Here is a 25,062-nt window from a genome sequence, read left to right on the forward strand (position 1 = left end):
ACGGTGTGGGTTGAAGACAAGGCTCAGATCCCGTGTCGCTGTGGTTGTGGTGTAGGCCAGTGGCTACAGCTCCATTTTGACCCCTAGCCTGGGAACTTCCATATGCTGCAAGTGTGGCCCTAAAAAAACAAAAAAACAAAACAACAACAAAAAAAGTAGTTATTAAATACCTATGTGCAAAGCCCCTTTCCTCAGGGAGCCTACGGTCTAATAGGGGAATAACAATAATTATGATGATGATGACAGCTCGCCATTCGTTCTACTCCTTCCTAGCTGTGTGATCTTGGGCAAGTTACTAAACCACTCTGTGCCTCAGTTTCCTTATCTATAAAACAGGGGTGGAGTTCCGGTGGTGGTGCAGTGGTAACCAACCTGACTAGCATCCACGAGGACTCGGGTTCAGTCCCTGGCCTCATTCAGTGGGTTGAGGATCCAGTGTTGCCATGAGCTGTGGTGTAGGTCGCAGACGCCCCTTGGGTATGATGTTGCCATGGCTGTGGTGTAGGCTGGTGGATACAGCTCTGATTCGACCCCTAGCCTGGGAACCTCCATGTGCCGCAGGTGCGACCCTTAAAAGAAAAAAAAAAAAATAAATAAAACAGGGTGATACATTGCGAGGATGATGAAGTTAACACAATACTATGTTTGGCAAATGGTAAATAGCCGTTTCTACTGAATACCTACTTTGTGTGGGGCACTGACTATGCATTGTACATGCTTTATCTCTTCATTTCCACAATCACCCCATGAGGGGGTATCATTTTTCTCACAGACCTAGAAAAACTGAGGCTCAGAGAGGCTGAGCAATTATGTGTAAGGTCACACAGCTTGGAGGTAGAAACTGGAGACCCCTGCAGCAGCTTGGCTGGTTTCTGGTCCAGCCCAGAAAAAGGGCTCTCACTCATTTGCCCATGTAGGGGGTAGAAGGAGGCGCCGAGACTCAAGCGAAGTGAATCCTTGGCCCCGATTCAGCTCCTCAGCTGCCGCCAGCCCTTCTGCTCTGAGTTGCCCTGGGTCTTTTCCCCTTCACTCTTGCAGGATGATGATAAATACGGGAGAAACTACAATCAAAGCATTTGCATTATAACTAGCCCCACCCACTGTTGTGACCACAGTCCAGGCTGCCTGGGGGCCCCGTGCACCATCCCACCCAGTGGAGTGGCTGACCCCCAGCTGTGAGAATGCAGGCCACTGGGGGCCCCGAGGGGCTCTTCTCTGGGGTCAGGGCCTGGGGATGTGAAGAGGCTCCGGAGAGGAGTTTGGGGCAGGCCAGAGTTTTTCCCAAGAGTGGACAGCCCCCCTTCTTCGCCTCCCAGCCTCCTGGACTCCAGCCCATCTTGAGAACTTGCGAACCATCAGCGGTGGGAGCAGACAGGTGGACCTGTCTGTCCACCCCCATCCCCACCCCGGCCCTCATCCCCCAACCCTCTCTCAAGGGAAAGGGGAAGGAACTGCAGCCTCCAAGAGGCTGGACCACTGGCTCTTTGCTCCGGAGATATGGGGGCTCCCGTAGGAAGAAGGAAGTAAAAAGCAATGTACAGGGAGAAACAGAAGCGCGAGGCCGGGACAGGGGACGGCAGAGGTGGTGTGGCTGGGGTGGGGTGGGGTTGGGTGCGGTGTGGGTGGGGTGGGGGGAGGGGGCTTGGAGTGGGCGGGAGCGAGCAGGCAGGGGGAGGAGCGGCAAAGGGGGGAAGTTTGGAACGCGCAGCTGGGAACGTGACAGGGCTTGGAGTGGGAAGGGAAGATGAGAGGACCTACGGGGAGCCGGGACAGTGCCAAAGGGCTTTGCGGGGGCTTCAGCCCCGCTCCCCATAAGTCCCTCCAGCGCCCCAAATGAATTTACAACCTAAACAAAACAGCATTCTTGCAATGTCAAGTTATCCACTCCAACCACATGACACTCTTACTTAAGTCCCCCATAGTGTAATAAGGGGACCGCCGGTGTCCAAGGAGTAAGAGAGCCTCCGGGAGACCCGAGGTCCGGGAGAAGTGCGATGGGGCGAGAAGGGAGGGACCTGGCGGGGGGCCGAGGAGGGCTGTCTCTCGGGAGCATCTGCGCCCCGCCCCGTTCAGCCGAACGGCCAATCGCCGGGCTGCACCCGGGTTCTCGTGACTTGTTGCCAGGCAGATTTTACTCACCTCTGGGCTGCCTCGGGCCCCTGGCTCAAGCGTTGGCCGAGTGGGGTGGGGCGCAGGGTACAGCCGGGAGGAAAGAGGGGAGGGAAGACCCTGGGGGGCGGGGAGGGGGCTGGCATAGGGAATTTGTTTGTGGCCAGGTTCACGCTTCCGAGGGAGGGGGTGGCGACGAAGCGAGCCCTTTTAACCCCGGTGGGTCCCTAAGCCCCAAGCTCTGTAGGGACACAAACGTTTTCCTTAGTCAGCTTTGTACTCCGAAACTGCAGTACAGGAGACTCCCAGCGCTGTTTATGTTAATTATTTTGGAATATTTACATCTAAAAAGAGAGCTTTGGGGCTTAAGGAATGGGTCTCTCTGGGTGGTTATTTTAGGCCTTTGTGTGTTGGGGGGGCGGCTCTGGGTATTTTGGGACAGGAGAGCCTTTTTAGCAAAGTGTCACAAACAGCATGGGTAGGTTTCTACCCTGCTTTCCCCTCTGGGGGCCCCACGCAGCCCCTTGGCGGTAGCCGGCCTTGAACCCCTGCCAGTCTTAAGGTCCCCCACTCCAGCCCAGGAGAGGGGAAGGCTTTTGATGACCTCTGGGTTTCTAGCCCGGGCCCAGTGGCCTAGGTCAGGGGTTTTACCCCGGCTCATGGTCTCCTCCAGGGCGCGGGGCTGCCCTCCCAGCCTGCAGCCTCTGGCCTAGTGGCCAGGCAGCGGGGCGGGCTGGAATGTGAGCATACAGGAGGGAATAATGCCAGGGCATTTTCTGCTTGTACGAGTGCAAGTTCGGCTCACAACTTGAATTTCAAGTGGGCCCTTCAGGCAGATGAGGGAGGTCAAGTGAGAGTGGAGGCGGCCCGTGTGGATTATCTAAATTCCTAGAAAATAAATTCTAGGAATTTAGCTGCAGGAGTGCCAGGTGGGCACCGTCAGGGCTACAGGCATGGCTGGGGTTAGGGCTGGTGGTCCTGGGAGTCTGGGGAGGAGGAGGTGGCTTTTTGCTCTTTCTCTATTTGACACCCTATTTCCCCAAAAGTTACTTGTTTCTTGAATCCTATCTAAGAGACAAATGAATGCATTTAGCTAAGGGCTTAAAGAAAGTATTATTATTTAAAAAAAAAAACCCAAAAACCTGAGCTATGGTCCTTTTATGGAGGAGAACCAGACCCTCTAAATACTGCTGTGTTTGAAGCAATTATTGTCCCTAAAAATGGGAAATTTGGGTGACTGCCCTTTGTTTGAAGCAATTATTGTCCCTAAAAATGGGAAATTACACATTAGTGTTTATCAAAAGGAAATAAACAGCTTGAATGAACAGGGTTCTTGCCACCGCACGGTGGTACCAGGCCTCGCCAGCAGCCGGGGGAAACTGCCCAGTCTGCACGTTCTGGGGTGTTTTGTGAGTCTCAAAGGGGAGACAGTTGGATTCTGTGTGTCCCTCGAAGCTTGCTTGTCCTGTTCTTATGTAATCATGGAGAACCTTTGACAGGGCTTTTCTGGTGGCAGAAATAAGTACAGGAAAAAACATGGGGACGTGGGGCGTGTCCCCTGCTGGCTCTGCCCTGACGCGTATTGGGCCCTGGGTTGTTTTGTGCTCGTGGGTGTTTGGTTAGCTCTTTCTGAGTAAGGGAGTGAAGAGTCGGCTAGGAATGCTTTACTGAGATGGCCCCAGCCGCACGTAGGTTCACACAGGGCACCAGGTCTCAGCGGGTCTCAGCCTTTCCGTGCTCCACCCAAGGCCCCAGGAAGTGCTGGTCCCGAAGGCTCCTGATCCCCCAACTTTTGACTCCAGCCATTGTCAGCCCCTGCAGCCTCGCGGGGGGCCTCTCCAGCCACACCCAGCTCTTTCATCCCCCACTCCCTGCAGCCCCCCTGGCTTACATCAGGCATCCCTCCCTCAGTCCTTAGGGTTTCAGCTTAGGAAGCATTTCCTTCTGGAAGTCTTCTTGCCTGACACACAAACCCTTTCCATATCCTGAGCCCACGGTGCTCCGTACCTTCCAGTTTGCAGCACTATTCAAATGAGCTCATCAGGGGAGTTCCCATCGTGGCGCAATGGTTAACGAACCCGACAAGGGAACCATGAGGTTGCGGGTTCCATCCCTGGCCTTCCTCAGTGGGTTAAGGATCTGGCGTTGCCGTGAGCTGTGGTGTAGGTTGCAGACGCGGCTCGGATCCCGCGTTGCTGTGGCTCTGGCGTAGGCCGGTGGCTACAGCTCTGGTTAGACCCCTAGCCTGGGAACCTCCATATGTATGCCCTGGGAGCGGTGCTAGATAAGACAAAAAACCCAACCAAACAAAAAAAAGCAGATGAGCTCATCAGTAAGCCGTTGCTTGTCTGCCCGCCTCCCCCATCAGACTGCTTGCTCACCATCATATCACCAGCTCAGTGCCAGGCGGGGCGCGTGGTGCATGGCACGTGGCAAAAACTTGATCAGCGCCCCCTTCCCCCACTATCTTATCACTTAATACACTTCCCCTTAGCAACCCGGGTTCCTATTTTCCTTCTGTCCATTAACTACCTATTTCCCTAATCTCCAAGGCATTAGCTTAGACTTTGGGTAAAAACAGACCAACAAAACCCCGCAAAATGAAATCCCAAGCAAACAAAAGAAGCGAATACCAGAACTGATTCCTAATAAGTTATCACGCAAATTGTCCAAAGCAGCTGCTCTCCTTGACCTGTTGGTGAGTCTGGCTTCAGCAAAGGATGGAAAGTTGGCAAACTTCAAACACTTTTTCAGCAGGTAGGGACTGCCTTGAGGTGGAAAAGGAAGTCAAGCAAGAGCTTAGAGACTCAGTCTCATGATAACCTATAATGGAAAAGAATTTGGAAAAGAATATATAGGTATATCTCTCTTTATATGAATCCCCTTGCTGTACACCTGAAACAGACCCAACGTGGTAAATCAACTATACTTCGATTTAAAAAATTAAAAAAAAAAAAAAAAACCCTTGGAGATTCAGAAGGTGAAGAGCTGATCTAAGAAATGTGGGGTGGCGGCTGCAGAGGGGGTGCTGAGTGGGGAAGAGACCTGCCAGGGTTTGGTGGAAGATGAAGGTGGGCCTGAGTGGGTTGGAGATGATACCCCCAGAATTACCGCAGAGACTGGAAGGCCAGGAATGGAGGGTAGAGGAGGAGGGGGGTTCCCAAATCCGAATGGTTTGGCCCCAAATAGCGATTGGCATCTGAAATGTCACTTAAGTCTGGGAAGTGTGACTTTTGATTATTTCATTCCCAGTTGCTTAATTTATTTTTTTCTTTTTTGGCTGCCTTAGGCATGTGGAGTGCCTAGGCCAGGGAGCAGATTTGAGCCTTAGCTATGTACGGCAACTCCAGATCCTTTACCCACTGTGCTCGGCTGGAGATGGCACCTAGGTCTCAGTGCTCCAAAGATGCTGCTGATCCACAGTGGGAACTCCTATTTTACTTTTTATTAATTAAAAAAATGGCATCTTTCTGATGAGATTCTGATACCCCATCCAGGCTTTGTTTTTATTTATTTATTTATTTATTTTGGTCTTTTTGCCATTTCTTGGGCCGCTCCCGCGGCATATGGAGGTTCCCAGGCTAGGGGTCGAATCAGAGCTGTAGCCGCTGGCCTACACCACAGCCACAGCAACGCGGGATCCGAGCCGTGTCTGCAACACACACCACAGCTCACGGCAAACCGGATCGTTAACCCACTGAGCAAGGGCAGGGACCGAACCCGCAACCTCATGGTTCCTAGTCGGATTCGTTAACCACTGCGCCACGACGGGAACTCCCAGGCTTTGTTTTATTAAGTAGTATAGGTGTGGCCATTGTGGTGCAGTGGGTTAAGAATCTGACTGCAGCAGCTCGAGTTGCTGTGGAGGCTTGGGTTCGATTCCCAGCTGGTGCAGCGGGGTAAAGGGTCTTATGCTGCTTCGGCAGCTTATGCTCGGATTCATTCCTTAGCTTGGGAACTCCCATATGCTGTGGGTGTAGCCATTAAAAAAAAAAGTACAAAGAAAGGACCTTTATCTGTCCTCCTCCCTCCCTTCCTTTCTAGTGAGATTTATGACCAGAAACCCCGGCCAGGATGTGCACACTTGTGTTTTCTCTTTGAAGCAAGGTGGGGCTGACCTGCTCTCTGTGGCAGCTTGCCAGCCCTTGCTCCCTGGCTGTTCTCCTTTTTGAGCTGGACAGACACAGTGACAGTGGCCCCTTTGCCAGTGCAGAGTGTTGCAGAATGAGACAAAGCCTTTGTGTATTTTGCTGGGAAGCACTTGGCTGTGAAATAGGGACACGTGAGCAGAGGAAAATGTGTGGGGACCGAGCACGTGACACTCACATCCACGCCTTGCGGGGTGTTTTCCATCTTCCTTTGAGGACTGGGTGAGACTGGGGTTTGGCAAATGTGTTTCTCTTTCTCAGCTTTGGGCAAAGACTTTCTAGATCCGGAAAAAAAAAAAAAAAAAGAAAAGAAAAAAAAAAAAAGAAAAAGAAAAAGAAAAGCAAGCAAGCAGGGAGTTCTCATTGTGGCTCAGTGGGGTAAGAACCCAACTAGTATCCATGAGGATGAAGGTTCGAGTCCTCGATTTGATCCACGGCCTCACTCAGCAGGTTAAGGATCTGGCGTTGCCTCCAGCTGCAGTGTAGGTCACAGATGCAGCTCAAATCTGGCGTTGCTGTGGCTGTGGTATAGGCTGGCAGCTGTAGCTCCAATCTGACCCTTAGCCTGGGAACCTCCATATACCGCAAGTGGGGCCCTGAAAAGAAAAAAAGAAAAGAAAAAAAAAATCAGATTTGGAGGCATTGCGATCAGAAATCTCCTGGGGAAGTGGGTATGGAATTATGTGTTTGAAAGTGATTGGAGTTCCCTGGTGGCCTAGGGGTTAAGGATCCACCACGGTCACTGCTGTGACTCGGGAACTTCCGCATGCCGCGGATGAAGCCAAAAAAAAAAAAGAAACCAGTGATGCCATGTATTTGAGCAATGTCCACCTACAACTGCCAAGAGAGAACAGCATTGCCAGCAAAGGCAGCTGACCCAGGGGCCCTGGGCTGGTTTCTTGTCCACGGGAAACAGGCTCCTGAGCTGGGAAGGACTTTCCAGCTGAGGGTGAGATGAAAGGAAGATTTACGATGGGACCTGGTGGGTCAGGAATCTCCCGGTGGATTCTCTGAGTCAAAGTGGAAAAGAAATGAAGTGGAAGTGGCTCTTTAGCTTGATATCCACTCTGGGCAGCTGGGCTTGGCAGTTGCAAACCCACTTGGATCTTATAAATCATCGGAGCTCTGCAGAGCTGCTCACACCACCCTGTGTGTCTCGCTGTCAGGCTCTCTGAGGGACAGCACGTAGGTTTGAGAAGAACAGGTTCAAACTTGACCTTGATCTTCAACAGAGCCCGTCTTCCTTAGCAAACATGACTTTCCAGGCCAATCAGATTACCTCCGCCTTTCAGCAGCCGTGTGAACTGGCATCGCAGAGAAGCTGGCTGGGCTGGGTGCCGGTGGGGCAGTCCAGAGCTTAAGAGAGATAATTTGAAGGCCTGAAATCTCTCCCTCACTGGCCTGTCAAGACTATCTGTGATTTCACGATTATTGAGTCATTCCTTTGGGTGTACCATGGGGCCGCCTTCCTGCCATCTTTCTGTAAATGCAGGTTGGTCTGGGATCTAGGATTTCCTTAACTCTCTCCCCTTAAACCATGTATTTAATTTCTTGAGTAAACCATAAATTCAGTTCCACTTTTTCTTCTCCCAGTTTTATCGACATAGAACGTTGTATCAGTTTTAGGTGTACCAAATCATCGTTTGATCTGTGCATATATTGCAAAATAATTACTGTGGTCATCATTTAACCTCAGTTCTGCTTTTTCGTGTTGGGCCTCTCTTGAGTCACATCGCCTACCCTATACACTGTTTTTTTTTTTTTTTTTTTCCTTTTTTCTTTTTCTTTTTAGGGCCCTACCTGCAGCATGTGGAAGTTCCCAGGCTAGGGGTCAAGTTGGAGTTGCAGCTGCCGGCCTACCCCACAGTTGCAGCTGTGCAGGATTTGAGCCTCATTTGCAACCTACACTGCAGCTCACAGCAATCCCCCAGAGCAAGGCCAGGGATGGAACCCGCATCCTCATGGATACTAGTCCCATTTGTTCCCACAGCGGGAACTCCCTTATTCCCTATCCTTTTCAGCTTAGACAGGAAGCAAAGTGGAGGCCAGGTGGCCTGGTGTTGGGGACAGAGAGGTGAAAGGAGGGGAAGGGGGGATGCTGGGGAACATTGCTGGCTCTTCCACAAGCTCCTTTTCTCTCTAATCTCACTTCCTCCCACTCACTTTCCTCTCACTGTCTGTCCCCGTGTCCTCCTACCCCTTGGCTCTTGGCCATTGTCATTCTTTGTGGCTCCATGCAGGAAGGGAACTCTCGTTGTTCGCTCCGAGGAGCCGGACCAGAGCCTGGCGCTTGGCTGTACCATTTCCTCCTTCCGCACTTTGTTCTCAAGCCACATCCATGAGGCCTGGGGAGTGGCATGGGCGCTGCCCAACTACAGACACCCCAACTCGTGTAGCTGGATGGAGCGGGCACGGAGAGGGTAGTGAGGGGCCAGCCTGATGTTATGGGCCTGCACTAAAGCTTCAACCCATTCCTACCTTTTCCTCTTCCCCTGGCCTAGAGGAGATTGCCAGCACCCATCTATGTCATGCTCCTGCCTCTGGGCACTTTTTTTTTTTTTTTTTTTGCTTTTTAGGGCTGTCCCTGCAGCATATGGAAGTTCCCAGGCTAGGGGATGAGTTGGAGCTACAGGTGCCAGCCTATGCCACAGCCACAGCAACATAGGATCCCAGCCACGTCTGTGCCCTACACCACAGCTCACAGCAATGCTGGATCCTTAACCCACTGAGCAAGGCCAGGGAGGCCATGGATCAAACCTGCATCCTCATGGATACTGGTCAGTTTCATTACTGCTGAGCCACAGTGGGAACTCCCCTCTGGGCATATTTTATCAACTCCTGCCTCTCTCCCAGAGGCCCTCCCCAGCAAAATGAGATGATACCATAAACTGCCTTGGAATATAAACTCCATGAAGCCCGATTTTTAAAATCCTTTAATTTATTTAATTAATTTTATTGAAGTATAGTTGATTTATATAGTGTTAGTTTTAGGGGTACAGCGGAGTGATTCAGTTATCTATCTGTCTATCCATCATCTATTTTTTTTTTTTTTGGGATTCTTTTCCCTGGTAGGTTATTACAAAGCATTGAGTGTAGATTGAGCATCCTTGTGCTATTCAGTAGATCCTTGTAGGTTACTTATTTTGTGTATGGTTGTGTGTGTGTTAATCCCAAACTTCTTATTTATCCCCCCCCACTTTTCCCTTTGATAACAATAAGGTTGTGCTCTATGTCTGTGGGTCTGCTTCTATTGTGTAAATAAGTTCTTTTATAGATTTTTTTTAGATTACACATAGAAGTGATATCAAAATAATTTGTTTTTGTTTGGCTTATCTCACTTAGTATGATAAGCTCTAGGACCATCCATGTTGCTGCAATTGGCATTATTTCATTCTTTTTTATGCCCGAGTAGTATTCCAGTGTGTGTGTGTGTATGTGTGTGTGTGTGTGTATGCATCTTCTTTATCCATTCACCTGTCAATGGACATTTAGGTTGCTTCCATGTCTTGGCTGCTGTGAATAGTGCTTCTATGAACATTGAGGCGTATGTATCTTTTCGAATTATAGTTTTGTCCAGATATTTGCCCAAAGGTGGGATGAAGGCACAGATTTGTAATATTCCTCAGAGTCTAGAACAGTGTCTGGTCCATAATAGGTGCTCAATAAATATTTACTGCATGGACCTCCTCTTGTTGAAGTCATCACAGCTGGTAAAATGCTTCCAACTCAGATGAACACTCGATTGGGAAGACATTTTTAGAGATCACATTTCCAAAGATTTAATTTTTAATTACTTTCATATAGCATTTGGCGGGGGGGGGGGCGGCATGCCCACAGCACGCAGAAGTTTCTGGGGCAGGGATCAAACCCTCGCCACAGCAGTGACCCAAGCCACTGCTGTGACAATTCAGGATCCTTAACCTGTTGCGCCACCAGGGAACTCCAGCAGTTCACTTATATAAACAAATTTAAACAAGGGACGTTCTCCTTGTCCCAAGCCCGCTTGCATGCTCCTCCTTAGCTCCTGCCATCATCTTGGCATCAACTTGGATATATCTGTATAGTAGCCCAGACTTCTATAGTTTGGTGGGTTAAAAGAAACCATACGTACGACCAGACCGTGCTATTTTGCAATTTGCTTTTTCCCCCCTTAACATTACATTTTGGAGATGGTCTGTGTGGGTAAAATGAGCTCTGCTTCATTCTCTCTCTGTTGTGAAATATTGCATAGCTTAGATGAAGTATTTTATGTTGCATGTCATTTCCCGTGTCTATGAACATCCTGGCACATGCCACTCTGAGCACACACACATTCAAGGATTTCACTTGGATACCAGGAAGGAAATGGCTGGGCAACCCTGCTGTATAGCACAGGGAACTACATCTAGTCACTTATGATGGAACACGATGGAGGATAATGTGAGAAAAAGAAGGAGTTCCCACTGTGGCGCAGCAGAAACGAATCTGACTGGTATCCGTGAGGATGCAGGTTCCATCCCTGGCCTCACTCAGTGGGTTAAGGATCCAGCATTGCTGTGAGCTGTGGTGTAGGTTGCAGATGCCGCTGGGATCCCGAGTTGCTGTGGCTGTGGTGCAGGCCAGCAGCTGTAGCTCCAATTCGACCCCTAGGGTGAGAACCTCTGTATGCCGAGAGTGTGGCCCTAAAAAGCAAAAAAAAAAAAAAAAAAAAAAGAGGGAGGGAAGAATGTTTATATATGTGTGACTGGGTCACTTTGCTGTACAGTAGAAATTAACAGAACACTGTTAACCAACTATAATGGAAAAAATAAAAATCATTAAAAATTAAAAAAAAAAAAGAAATTTCTGGGTAAAGGAGTGTGGGCATTTGACATTTTAGTAGCTGCTCCCCATCGTCCTGCCAAAAGACTATATCCATGTACATTATGGATGTGAAAGCCCCTGCTTTTTCCATACCTTTATTATTTTTGCTGTGCTTTGTTTTCTCTTTTTTCTTTTTTATGGCCTCAACTGAAGCATATGGAAGTTGCTAGGCTAGGTATTGAATTGGAGCTGCAGTTGAGGTCTACGCCGCAGCCATGGCACCACCAGATCTGAGCCCCATCTGCAAGCTACGCTGCAGCTTACAGCAATGCTTAACCCACTGGGCGAAGCCAGGGATGGTACCCGCATCCTCACAGAGACAATGTCGGGGGGGTCCTTAACCTGCTGAACCACCATGGGAACTCCCCCTTATTGGTTTTTATTGAGCTCTTTTCTTTTTTACCAAACTGTTGGGCAAAAAACATGATCTCATGGTTAGAAGAAAAAGTTCAGTTCAATCTTCTTGCCCAGGAAGTCGTGATTCACTTTAGTAACCCAGCGGCGTGGACAGTAATAATCCGTGATTCCTCACCTCGTAACTATTTTACGTGGAGTGAAGAACTAATCAGATCTCTGCCTTTCTGCATGGAAATATAGTTATGCGGCAGTTTTCTCTGCACATTTCATTGTGCCTTTAATTTAATTTAATTTAATTTTGTTTTATTTAGGGCCGCACCCTCAGCACATGGCGGTTCCCAGGCTAGGGGTCGAATCAGAGCTGTCGTCACTGGCCTACACCACAGTCACAGCAATGCTGGATCCGAGCCGCGTCTGCAACCTACACCACAGCTCACAATCGCTCACAGCAACGCTGGATCCTTAACCCACTGAGCGAGGCCAGGGATCGAACCTACATCCTCTTGGATACTCGTCAGATTCGTTTCCACTGAGCCACGATGGGAACGCCTCCCCGTGCTTTTAGATGTAAGACACCAGCGTCTGGGGTCTTGGAGGGCCTGGGAGAATGACCCCCCCACATCCTCTCTTTTCTGGAGTGGCTCCAATGAATTCTTTGAGCACAGCCTGCCCTTCCTTCACGTCCTTTCCTGCCACACAGTGGTCACGTCCTGGAATGACGATGCCAATTGTCCAGTGTGACACAGCAGGACGTTCTCCACGTCAGGCCTCTGGGTCTCTTCTTGGATCGGCTCAGGACACGTCCGCAGAAGTTGTTAGTTCTGTCCCCCGCTTGGCTTAGATGCTTTGGGTCCATCTCCTGGGACATCAGAAGCAATCCCACTGCTGGATTTTAATCTTTTCGAAGCTCACACGTCACCTGGGACAGAATTTTCCACAGAGACGAACCTTTTAACAGAAACAGCTTTAAGAGCAATTAAAACCTTCACGCTGTTTAATTTCATGTCTTTTCCGCTTTCCCGTCCCCACCTTGGGTTCCTCTATTTCCCTCATCCTCTGCATTGAGGAAAGCACCAGAATGATGGCTGGGAAAGAATTGTTCTCTCTGAAAGTTTTCGCTGGGCATGGTTGTCTGTTCCTAACAAGATACAGCTTAGAATCCTACAGTGTCTTCATATTCATCTCAGGGGATTGAATTGGAATCTCCACGCAGGTACAGCTGGAATTAATAATAGCTTCCTCCCGAGGTTTATGTTTTTAGAGGGAGCATAGGATTTTCAGGCAGTGTGACTTGTTTGGATGGTTGCAGCTTCACCTCGTGGTTGTATCACAAAACCATTGGCTTGATGATTGGATTATTTTCCTCCGCTAAAGTGAATGGAAACCAAATGTATCCCGTCCGGCTACTACAGAGTCTTTGTTTTGCTGGTTTGGTAATATCGCTCTGTGATCTCTCACGCACTCTGGTTTTGGCTGCACGTTATGCCAACAGGACACGGTGAGACAATCTGTATATTTAGCTAAGAACCATCCTTTCTTTAGGATAACTTCTTATTTTAGATATTCTGGTAATTTTGCCTTGGACTTTTTTTTTTTCTTTTGTATTTTCCAATATTTGCTGCAAACCATGAGTGGGTGGTTTAACAGTTTTGAAGGCAGTTTCATGAACCAGATGGCCTGGGTTCAAATCCCAGCTCTGTGACTCCCCAGCTGTGCAATCTTGGGCCAGTTACTTAGGCTCTCTGTGTCTCAGTTTTCATGCCACCAGTTGCTATTTTTCCTACCTCCCCTCCCCTCTCCTTCTTTCCTTCCTTTCCTCATCAGTCATCTATCTATCCAAGCGACAACCATTTCTAGAGAACCTGGGTTAGACAAACAGAGATACAAAGACAAATAATTTATGGTCCTGGCCCCTAGGAAAGTCTAATGAGCGATTTGCTTGTTACTTATGGTGAGATTAGACCCTCTGTAAGAAGAAAGCATGAATAAGAAAATTCACCAAGGAGTTCCTGTCAGGGCTCATTGATTAACGAATCCGACTAGGAACCATGAGGTTGCGGGTCCAGTCCCTGGCCTTGCTCAGTGGGTTAAGTATCTGGTGTTGCCGTGAGCTGTGGGATCCATGGCTCGGATCCCACGTTGCTATGAGTTGTGGTGTAGGCTGGTGGCTACGGCTCCGATGGGACCCCTAGCCTGGGAACCTCCATGTGCTGCAGGTGAGGCCCTAGAAAAGGCAAAAAAAAAAAAGACAAAAAAATTCACCAATTTGAAGTCCAAGATCCAATCTCACTTCATTCATCAATCTCCAAGTTACTTTCTCCCGAGAAAGAGTAATTTCTCGGGATGAAATTCCGCTTGATTGACATGTGAAAAGAACAGCCCATGGAAACTGGATGGTGACCCGGTTCTCTTTGAACTGGTTTCCAGGTTCCTGTTGGATAGGATCCTGGCGTTGGCCAGGGGGTCCCGGGCCCCGGGTGGTCTTGCCTTCCTGGTGGGAACCCCTATTCTGAGATGGTGGTGACCCCAGGTTGGAAATCTACCACGTGGGCTGCAGGAACTCTTAGTGGAGTTCAATCCCCTGGTTGGAACGCCTGCCCCGTGGCATCCAGTTCCGTGTGGTACAGAGAAGAGAGGCACAGTGGGCAGCAAATCCCACCCTCCTTCCTACACATCTTCCCTCGACAGCATCTTGTCCTTCCGTGTGAAGTGTGCCTTATCTCTTTCTTCTGCTGCGGCACACCCTTGAGGACAGGGCCTGGGTCTGCTGAACCTGAGAGGGCACTGTCCCCTTTGTATGACGGTCCCTGGACATTCACAGGAGGAGGTCTTTCAGCTGATGCCGGCTCCCTTCTTAAGACCCCGTTATCTCTTCTAGGAGCAGAGCTTCCAAACCAGGGTGGGCTGGGCTGGGGCAGAAGGCGGGGCCTCCGGTTTTTATAGAGTAGGCATTTGAGAAACATCCGTTGGTTGGATGGTTTGATGTGTGTGTAACCCTCCTTGTCCTTGTTGTTAGAATACACCCCAGCCTTCAGCCCTGGAACGCAAGGACCAGGATACACGCGAGGAAGTCACCAGCCAAGCCCGGGCAGGGTCCGTCTCCCCTTCAAACGCAGGTGAGCGATGGTGGTGGGGATTTAAAGGATGATACCTTTAATCGTAATAATGATACCTCCGTGCAAACCTGAGGCTCGGGGCAGCCGCCACAGATGACCTTGCCTTCCTGGGCCCGAAGTCACATGAGGAAGCTGGCTGGGGACCCTGGACGCCCAGCTCCTCCCTCTCTAGGACCTAGAAATTCAAGTTCTCCTTTCAGCTGCTTGAAAAGCCTGTGGGAAATGCACTTACTCTAGAAGAATAATTGACTGCTTCCAAAGGATTCTCCAGGGCTTCTCTGTACACAGGGCTTTAACCTGTGGAACATTTCTGCTGATAGGATGGTATCTGTTCAACTTGGGGTTCAGGGTGGGGCAGAGACCGGACACTTGGAACTTAAGGGTTAGTATCTACTTCTAGTGAAGATCCATCAGAATTTAGGAAAAAGTCTTTTCTTCCTTCCTTCCTTCCTTCCTTCCTTCCTTCCTTCCATCCTTCCATCCTTCCTTCCTTCCTTCCATCCTCTCTCTCTCTTTCTTCCTTTCTTTCCTTCTTTCATTGCTTTTTAGGGCTGCATATGTGGCATATGGAAGTTCCCAGGCCAGGGGTCGGATCAGAACTACAGCAGCTGGCCTACAGCCACAGCAATGCCAGTTCCGAGCCATGTTTGTGACCTACACCACGGCTCATGGCAACACTGGATCCTTAACCCACTGAGCGAGGCCAGGGATGGAACCCACATCCTCATGGATATTAGTTGAAACCGTTTTTGCTCTGCCACAGGGGGAACTCCATGAAAAAGTATTTTCGAGCCTCTGAAGGAAATGTTTTCTTCAGAGGGGAGACCACATGAAGGGGGAGGTGAGAGGGAGAAGGAGCTGTGGGGTGTGGAATCCTGGTTGTAGGGAGCTCAATTGGGGCCCCAGGTTTGGGGCTTATTGTATTCGAGGTAGTTGCAAAACATTTAAAAATCAGATTTCGGAGTTCCTTTCATGGCTCGGCAGAAATGAATCTGACTAGTATCCATGAGGACGCAGGTTCAATTCCTGGCCTTGCTCAGTGGGTTAAGGATTTGGCGTTGCTATGAGCTGTGGTATAGGTCGCAGATGCAGCTCAGATCCCATGTTGCTGTGGCTGCAGTGTAGGCCGGAAGCTGCAGCTCCAAATCGACCCTTAGCCTGGGAACTTCCATATGCCGCAGGTGTGGCCCTAAAAAAAAAAAAGACAAAAAAAAAATCAGATTTCATAGAAATTAGGGACGGTATTCAAGAGGAATAGCCTAGCTTTGCTTGAAATGTTGAAATCTTCACCCAGCCTGCATCCCACGTGCCACCAACCAGCTGGAGTAGAGTCACTGCCTGTCATGGGGTTTCCTGTCTCTTTGCCCCATGGACCTCCCCCCACCTCCTCCGTCCTGGCATCAGCCTCCCAGGGGTTCTGTGCACCCCCTTCCCTCACCTCCATCAGTGACCCCTGATCTCCCAGGCACCCTTGATCTCCCAGGCACCCCACTTCCATCCTGGCATCTCCTTTTGGCAAATAAATATGGCCACGTCCCTCCCCCTTTAAAGACACCCTCCTTCAGCCCCTCCCGCCTCTCTCTGTGGTGGTGTCCCTGTAGAGCCAACCTGCTGGAAAGGGTCCCCTCTTCAGCCTCATTTCCCATGCACTCCAGTGCCCCACCCACGGGCACCCCCCCCTCCTCCACCCGGAGGAGCAGGTCTGGCTCACCTGTCACTCTGCCCAGGGCTGCCTCGGACGCTGGTGCTGTGCCCTCTCCCTCCCAGAAGCCCCTTCTTTCCTGGGTCTGGTGCTTTCTCCTTTGTCTGCGTGGCTAGGACGGCTTTGCCCTCCCTTCCAGACCCCTTGTAGCCACCTCTCCTCCCACAACCTCACAAATGGCAGAATTTCCCAAAGACCTGGTCTGGGCTCTTCATTTGTCTCCCTCTGGACGCTCTGAGCACCCCCTCAGGGCTGCTGCTTCTCAAGCCTGCTTTCCAGCCCTGGGCCCACCTCTGCCTCCCTTCACCCTGTCAGCTGCAACCTGAGTCAAGTTTTCTCCACCTCTGATCGGCTCCCTAACCGTCCGGTTTCCACACCCGTCACCCTCCTTCCCTAAAATCCCTGACATTTCATGTTTTGCTTTTTTTTTTTGAAGGGCTGCTCCCACGGCATATGGAGATTCCCAGGCTAGGGGTCGAATCGGAGCTACAGCACTTGGCCTATACCACAGTAACGCCAGTTCCGAGCCGTGTCTGTGACCTACACCACAGCTCATGGCAACGCCGGATCCTTAACCCACTGAGCGAGGCCAGGGATCGAACCTGCCACCTCGTGGTTCCTAGTCAGATTCGCTTCCCCTGCGCCACAACGGGAGCTCCTCCATCCCTGACGTTTTAGGTTCTCATGCTTTCCTACAAACCCCTCCTACCTGGTCTGCCTGTCTCACACCTTGTCTTCCGTGGATGGAGTGAGCTTCAGGTAGAGGCCAGTCTAAAATAAAAGTCAGATCATATTCCTCTCCTGCTTCAACTTCTTCAGGGACGTCGCTTGGCTTTCAGGGTGAAGTTCACATCGTTGGCGGAGCACCCGAGGCTGCCGAGACCTTCTTCCATCTCGGCACCCACCGGGTGGATCTTTCGCCCCAGGCGTACTGTCAGGCTTTCGGGTATCCAGATTCATGACGCTCTGCTTCTGTCTTCGCAATGTTCTTCCACACTCCTCCTGCCCCCCGTTTTTCTGGGCCTTGGCGTCACCACCCCAGGCCCCCCGAGCCTCCGGGGCTGGGCTCACTGCCCCTTCTGCGTGCCCTCTCGTGCTGCCAGGCACCCCCCATTCACCTCGCACAGTAAGGGGCTTCTGCTAGACCTCACATCCACTGGGGACCCAGAGAGTCCTCAGCACACTACACTTGGCATGTAAAATAGAGAGATGATGGCAGGAGCTTCTGGCTGGCTTCCCAGCACTCACATGGCTGCATACTCCTCTCTTGCCCTTTTGGGAGCAGATGCTAGCTTCTCACAGTATTCCTACTGCGGCATTTGTTTCTCATACGATGGATTAAGTGTCTCGAGATTTAAAGCTGATTGGGATTTGACCCCTTTCCCCAAAGGACTTGTTGTACATGGGACACATCACATCTCTTCACTCAGTGAGCATTTATCAAGAGCCAGCACGGAAGGAGGGAGAATTAAAGCAGCCAGGCACAGGGATTCAGATGAAAGAATGTGGAGCTTAGGAGAAGTCGCTGTGGCTTTTCATCTTCAGGAGCTTTGGTTTAAACCCCAGGAGAAAGCTTACAGCTTTCCTTCCCAGGGACTCATCTACCAGTCAGGTCATAGGCTTTTACCTGATCCTAAATGTTTCCTTAGAAACCTGTTTGCATAGGAGTTCCCATTGTGGCTCAGTGGTTAACGAATCCGACTAGGAACCATGGGGTTGTGGGTTCGATCCCTGGCCTTGCTTAGGGGGTTAAGGATCCGGTGTTGCTGTGAGCGGTGGTGTAAGTCACAGACTCGGCTTGGATCCCACGTTGCTGTGACTCTGGGGTAGGATGGTGGCTACAGCTCCGATTCGAACCCGATTCCCCTTCTGGGAACCTCCATGTGCCGCAGAAGCAGCCCTAGACAACGCAAAAAAGACAAAAAAAAGAAAAAAGAAACCTGTTTGCATATCCCTCACTTTCATGGACTTTGAAGCCAGAGTTTAGTGTAAACATGACTTCACCAGAAGGGAACCTTTCCAGGTCCTGCCATTGGCCTCCAGGTTTCTCTAAATCAACTCCTCCAGAGAATTCTACTGTTTCCCTTAATAGTTAAACACAGAGCAGAGTCTGGGTTGGCTTTCTTATAGCAACCCTCCTGTCATTGTTGTCATAAGGAGTCTTTTTGGTAAATAATTAGAAAATCAGTGCGTTTGATCAGAGAGCCCTGTCTGGACTTTGAGATACGGCTATGAAGGTCAGAGGAGTGGGGCTTCTGAATCAAGACATCTGTCTAGTCACACGATGTCGTGAATGCACAGGAGAGTTTTGGAAGGGAAATCAAAGGAAAGCTGAACCTGTAAATGTCAACCCCAAGAGCCACGTTGTCATCTGTCACCCTGTCGGGGACCGAGACCCGGGTAGCCTCGTAGTTCAGAGCTCCTGGAACTCTGAGCAGTGGAGCTGGACTGCCTGGATTTGAATCCTTCTTCTGCTATGGGGCAAGTTCCAGTTTCCCCATTTGAAATCAGGATGATTTGAGTACTTCCTTTACGGGGTGGTTGTGAGAATTAAGCCTGTTTGTAGCTGCGAGGGCTTAGCCGCAGAGTAAGGCTCAAGGATGTGAGCTCCTGCGAAGATGCCCCTTTATCAGTGTCACACAGGATGTTAAGTGCAATGACTTTATCTGGGTCACCAAAACCCCATCATCAGATCTCCCCACCACCGGTGGTCCACAGCAACCCTGCTCTGCTGTTTCAATCCTCATTGGTCAGTTTCCTTCTCTGACCACTTATTCCAGTCCCACCTCTTTCATTGTGTCCTTTCTGCCTGGAAGAGGCTCCTGTTTCACCACCACCCCTCCTCTAGTGTCCTGTCCCTCCGTATCGTGAAACTCCCTTGATGGATCGGGTGCAGATAGTCTATTTTTTTAAATTTTTGTTGTATTATAGCTGAAGGGTGCAGATATCCACTAACCATGGGGAAACTCTAGGGTGATTCCCTCCCTCCCTTTTTTTTTTTCTTTTTAGGGCCGAGCCTGTGGCATATGGAGGTTCCCAGGCTAGGGGTCAAATCAGAGCTGCAGCTACCAGCCTACACTGCAGCACAGCAATGCCAGATCCGAGCTGCGTCTGAAACCTATACCACGGCAATGCCAGATCCTTAATCCACTAAGCGAGACCAGGGATTGAACCTGTGTCCTCATGCACGCTAGTTGGGTTCTTAACCTGCTGAGCCACAATGAGCACTCCTGATTTTTAAAAAAATTCCTACTTATAAATCTCTAAAGCCTTATAGAGCCTTTGCCAGGAGACCAGCCTGTGAGATTGCCACATATATATTTTTTTCTTTTTTGGCCACAGCAACGTGGGATCCGAGCTGCGTCTGTGACCTACACCATAGCTCACGGCAACACCAGATCCTTAACCCACTGAGCGAGGTCAGGGATCAAACCCGAAACCTCATGGTTCCTAGTCGGCTTTGTTGACCTCTGTGCCATGACAGGAACGCCATGGCCCATCTCTTATACAAGGTTGACTTTATAACTCAAGGTCAGAGCTTGAACACTTGGTGGAAAAATTCTCTCTTTACCTCCCTTCTCCCACACCCTCACCCCAGCCCAGGTCCTCCCACACACTTGACCTCCATCATTGTCAAGTCTCCTCTCAGGGTCTTTAGGTGTCACCTCAAGTTCTCTTACGTCCCGGGTTTATTTATTTATTTGTGTGGCTGCACCTGTGGCATGTGGAAGTTCTCCAGCCAGGGTCCGAGCCCATGCCCCAGCAGCGACCCCAGCCTCTGCAGTGACAACATTAGATCCTTAACCCACTGCACCGCCAGGGAACTCCTACTTGCCATGTTTAGGTGATGAGCAGTTCCCATCTATTCCATCTTCTGTATCCAGAATCGAGGCCCTTGGCCCCATCTCCACTGGGGCGGCCCAGATCCAGGCCACCACACCTGGATTATGGCAATTGTTTCTTAACTGGTTTCTGTGTTTTGGTCTTGGTCCCCTTCTGGCCTCCTCTTCGCACAGCCACAGGTTCAACCCTGTTAAAACATTAGTCCGGCAAAGTCATTCCTCACCCTTGACCTTCCATCATCTCACGCCCCATCTCACTCCAGGCAAAATTCAAGAGCTTGCAAAGGTCTGTGGGCCCTTCCCGCTCTTCTGACCCCACCTGGCCCTCCCTCCTGAGCTCGGGCCCCGAAGAGCCCCTTGCTGTTCCGCCTCGGGGCTTTGGCGTTGGTGGAGAGCTATGCCTGGAATGTTCTTTCCTTAACACACTCTAGCCTTCCACTGTCACCTCTCCAGAGAGCCCTTCTCTGATTCCTTAGGTAAAGTAACAGGCCCTCGCTCTCTGACCTCAGGCACCACCTGAGCCTTTTACCCACCCACTTACCGCTCTCTATTCGCCTTCTAATTTGTTCATTTCCTTCCTTCTCGTTAGAATATGAGCTTTATGATGTCAGGGGCTTGGTTGGGTTTTCTGTCGTATCCTCAGTGCCTAGAACCATGTCGGGCACATAGCAGGTGCTCAATTAGTATCTGTTGAATGAATGGGTGGATGGTGCTTTGAGGTCCTCATCCTAACGGCTCACGAGAGTTCCCAGTCTCTGAGAGTTGTGCAGAATTATCAAGGTCCTGCTGCCATCAGGCCCCAGTCTCATCCTTCTGGCCCAGGGCAGCTTTGAGACAAAGCAAACTGAGCTGATCTCTTTTTGCAGTTCCCTGTAGCCTTAGTGATTCTTGTGAATGCCTGTGATGACTGCGAGGAATTATCCTAAAGCAAACAGCCTTTCGAAAGCCTGTGCCATCACTACTACCTCTAAGAAAGACCATCAGAAAGGACCCACTGGGGAGTCCCTGATGTGGTGCAGCGTGTTAATGATCTGGCTTGTTTCTGTGGAGATGCTGGTTTGATCCCTGGCCTGGCAGAGTGGGTTAAGGATCGGGCATTGCCACAGCTGTGGTGTCGGTCACAGCGGTGGCTGCGATTTGATCCCTGGCCCAGGAACTTCCATATGTCTCAGGAGCAGCCAAAAAAGGATCTGCTGTATAGCACAAGGAACTCTCCCCAATATTCTGTGATAACCTCTGTGGGAAAAGAATCTGAGAAAGAATGGCTATCAGTATAACTGCATCCCTTTGCTGCACACCTGAAATGAACACAACATTGTAAAGCAACTATGCACCAATATAAAATAAAAACTAAATTAAAAAATAATAAAGATAGGAATCCCTCTAGTGGCTCAATAGGTTGAGAACCTGACAGTGTCCATGAGGTTGCAGGTTTGATTCCTGGCCCTGCTCAGTGGGTTAAGGATCTGGTATTGCCGTGAGCTGTGGTGTAGGTTGCAGATGCGGCTTGGATCTGGCGTTGCTGTGGCTGTGGTGTAGGCTAGCAGCTGCAGCTCCGATTCAACCCGTAGCCCGAGAACTTCCATAGGCTGCAGGTGTGGCCCTAAAAAAAAAAAAAAAGAAAAGAAAGAAAGAAAGGAAAATAAAAAGAAGAAAGATAAATAAATACCTTCAAATATTTAAAAACAAACAAACAGAAACCCTGTGTCACATGCAGTGTTTCTCAAACCAGGCTCTGTGGGTATCTTCTCAGGGGCTCTAGGATTCTATACAAATCAAGTATTGTTTTCACATTTTGATGAAAATCTAAGAAAAAAAAAAGAATAGAAACAAACTCTTGGTCTTTTGATGACAGCCTTACAGCTGAGGAGTGTCACGTAAGTGGTTCCAGGGTGGTGTTTACAGCTGTGTGTGTGGCATTCTTGGTACCCAAGGACCTCCTGAAGTGATGGTCCTTCACTCTCAGTTTAACCTGGGCTCCCTGGTTTCCGGGTGCCTTCTTGCAAATCCATAATTTTTTTTCCCATAAATACGTCTGAAAGAGAAATGTTCAGACGGCATAGGTAATAGCCATAAGCTACAATGCAGACTGAAATGCAACACCAGGACAGAAGTCTTCGAGGCTGCGGGCAGCAGTCTTACCTGGGTCTGAGTCAGCCTGAGGCAACGGAGTCTGAAACAGAGGCGGGAGCATTGATCTCAAGAGTCAGGACACTGCAGGTGGCACCGACCTCTCTCTCTGAACTAACCGTGAGCCCTGGGTTTGTTGGCTCACCTTTCTTTCTTCTTCTTTTTTTAATCATATTCAGATGTTTTATTTTATTTTATTACTCAATGAATTTATCACATCTGTAGTTGTATAATGATCATCACAATCCAATTACACAGGATTCCCATCCCACAGCCCAAGCACATCCCCCACCCCCCAAGCTGTCTCCTTCAGAGACCATAAGTTTTTCAGTGTCTGTGAGTCAGCATCTGTTCTGCAAAGAAGGTCAGTCTGTCCTTTTTTCAGATTCCGCATGTCAGTGAAAGCATTGGATGTTGGTGTCTCATTGGATGGCTGACTTCACTTAGCATGATAATTTCTAGGTCCATCCATGTTGCCAAAAATGCCGGTATTTCGTTCTTTTTAATGGCTGAGTGATATTCCATTGTGTATATGGACCACGTCTTCTTGACCCACTCCTCTGTTGATGGACATTTAGGTTGTCTCCATGTCTTGGCTATTGCAAATAGTGCTGCAATGAATATCAGAGTACATGTGTCTTTGTGAGTCGTGGTTTTCTCCAGATAGATGCCCAGGAGTGGGATGGCTGGATCAAACGATAGTTCTATGTTTAGCTTTCTGAGGCATCTCCTACTGTTTTCCACAGTGGTGGCACCAATTGACAATCCCACCAACAGTGTATTAGGGTTCCTCTTTCTCCACACCCTCTCCAGCACTTATTGTGTGTAGACTTTTTGATGATGGCCCTTCTGGCTGGTGTCAGGTGGTGTTGGCTCACCTTTCTGATTCCATTCTTTGTCTATCAAAATGAGCCAGAAAATCTCCAAGTTCTCTTCCTATCCTGACATTCTATTCTGTGAGGTATGTTGGGCACAAATGCCCATTTGGCCATCAGGAAAAATACGCTGTTGGCACCAAACCCCGAACACTGGTTATGAGGATTCACAGAGGCATTTAGTGAGGTGTCCATTCAAGGCTGGCCTTCTCCCAGTGGCCTTTGCTGAGGACTCTACCCAGAAATCACATCTCTTTCTCTAGCCTATTCACCCTATTTTATCTTATGTTTTCCGTATTCTTCTCGTATGCTTTTGAGGAAATCTGACTTTTTACTAAGGTTATTTCTTATTACTATCTGTCTTTTCCTTCTAAAGGTAAATTCTGTAAAGGGGAGTTTGTGTGAGTGTAAGACTGTGCCCCAGTGTCTTGGAATAGTGTTTGTCCCTTCGTGGGCACCTGATCAATATTTTCTGAATGGACTGATGATTTGGGCATCTCTTCTCCTTTGGGTCCTGGGCAAAGTGCTTTACACTCGAAGTAAGGATTATTATTAGCCTTTTGTGTTATGGCTGAGAAAACTGAAGCTTCACAAAAATCGGGTAACTTGTGTCAGAACTGGGCCTTAAATCCGGGTAAGTGACACACCTTGCTGGATTCATCCTCAGCTTTGGCACCTCTCAGCCAGGAGGGTTCCATTACCAAGTGCATCAGGCACAGGTGGGTTATATTGTGGCTCTGTGCCCCGCCCCCCACTGCCTTTTTTCTTTTTAGGGCTGCACCTGCAGCACATGGAGGTTCCCAGGCTAGGGGGCTAATTGGAGCTGTAGCTGCCAGCCTATGCCACAGCCACAGCAATATCAGATCCGAGCTGTGCCTGTGACTTACACCACAGCTCATGGCAACACCAGATCCTTAACCCACTGAGTGAGGCCAGGGATCAAACCCAAAACCCCATGGTTCCTAGTCAGATTCGTTTCTGCTGTACCATGACAGGAACTCCCTTTCCCCCTTCTTTTGTGAAGCTCTGTATATGGGGAAGGAGAAATTAAACTCTCACTTATTGAAAAGACTATCTGTTCCCCGTCGTATATTCTTGGCTCCTTTGTTGTTGGTTAGCCATAAATGCATGGTTTTACTTCTGGGCTCTCTATTCTGTTCCACTGATGGCTGCATCTGTTTTATGCCGATGCCTTACTGTTTTGATAACTATAGCTTCGCCATATAGTTTGAAACCAGGAAGTGCAGTGCCTCCAGGTTTGTTCTTTTTTCTCAAGATTGCTTGGGCTATTTGGAGACTTTTGTGACTCCATACCAATTTGGGTATTGTTTTTTCTATTTCTGTGAAAAATCCCTTTGGAATTTCAATAGGGGTTGCATGGTATGTAGACCACTTTGGGTAGCATTGACAGAAATCCAACTCTCAGAGTCCTCTTTGACTGCCTTTGCCCACTCTGACTGTGCAGAAAACTCACTGTGCAGAATTATTCAGAGCTGGGTGGTTTGTTAGCTATCTTCTGGTTCCACCAATCCTTTCGTTTTAAATTTAAAGAAGGGGAAAAAAAAAAAAAAAAAAGGAAAAAGGGAGTTCCCAATGTGGCTCAGCGATAATGAACCCAACTAGTATCCATGAGGTTGTGGGTTTGATTCCTGGCCTCAATGAGTGGGTGAAGGATATGCGTTGCTGAGAGCTGAGGTGTAGGTCAAAGATGCCACCTGGATCCTGTGTTGCTGTGGCTATGGTGTAGGCTGGTGGCTACAGCTCCAATTTGACCCCTAGCCTGGGAACTTCCATATGCCACGGTGCAGCTCTAAAAAAGCCAAAAAAAAAAAAAAAAGGCTGAAGAAACAGAGACCTGAAATGGCCGAGTACCGCACAAATCCCTATTTTCTTCAACTATGAAGTGACAAATTGACGAGCTTTCAGCCATCTGTCTGGGTG

At 49.3% G+C, this 25,062-nt stretch overlaps 1 protein-coding gene across 2 annotated transcripts in view; it reads left to right on the forward strand.

Annotated features, from left to right (window-relative positions):
* The window catches only part of AHNAK (AHNAK nucleoprotein), a 104,554-nt gene that overhangs the window by 40,960 nt on the left and 38,532 nt on the right, over positions 1 to 25,062 (forward strand). For both annotated transcript variants that reach the window (XM_047775532.1, XM_047775530.1), the window contains exon 5: positions 14,473 to 14,572. In XM_047775532.1, coding sequence (XP_047631488.1) covers positions 14,473 to 14,572 — 100 coding nt within the window. The remainder of the gene's footprint in view (positions 1 to 14,472; positions 14,573 to 25,062) is intronic.

This window comes from Phacochoerus africanus, chromosome 4, assembly GCF_016906955.1.
Source record: "Phacochoerus africanus isolate WHEZ1 chromosome 4, ROS_Pafr_v1, whole genome shotgun sequence".
Taxonomy (NCBI): domain Eukaryota; kingdom Metazoa; phylum Chordata; class Mammalia; order Artiodactyla; family Suidae; genus Phacochoerus; species Phacochoerus africanus.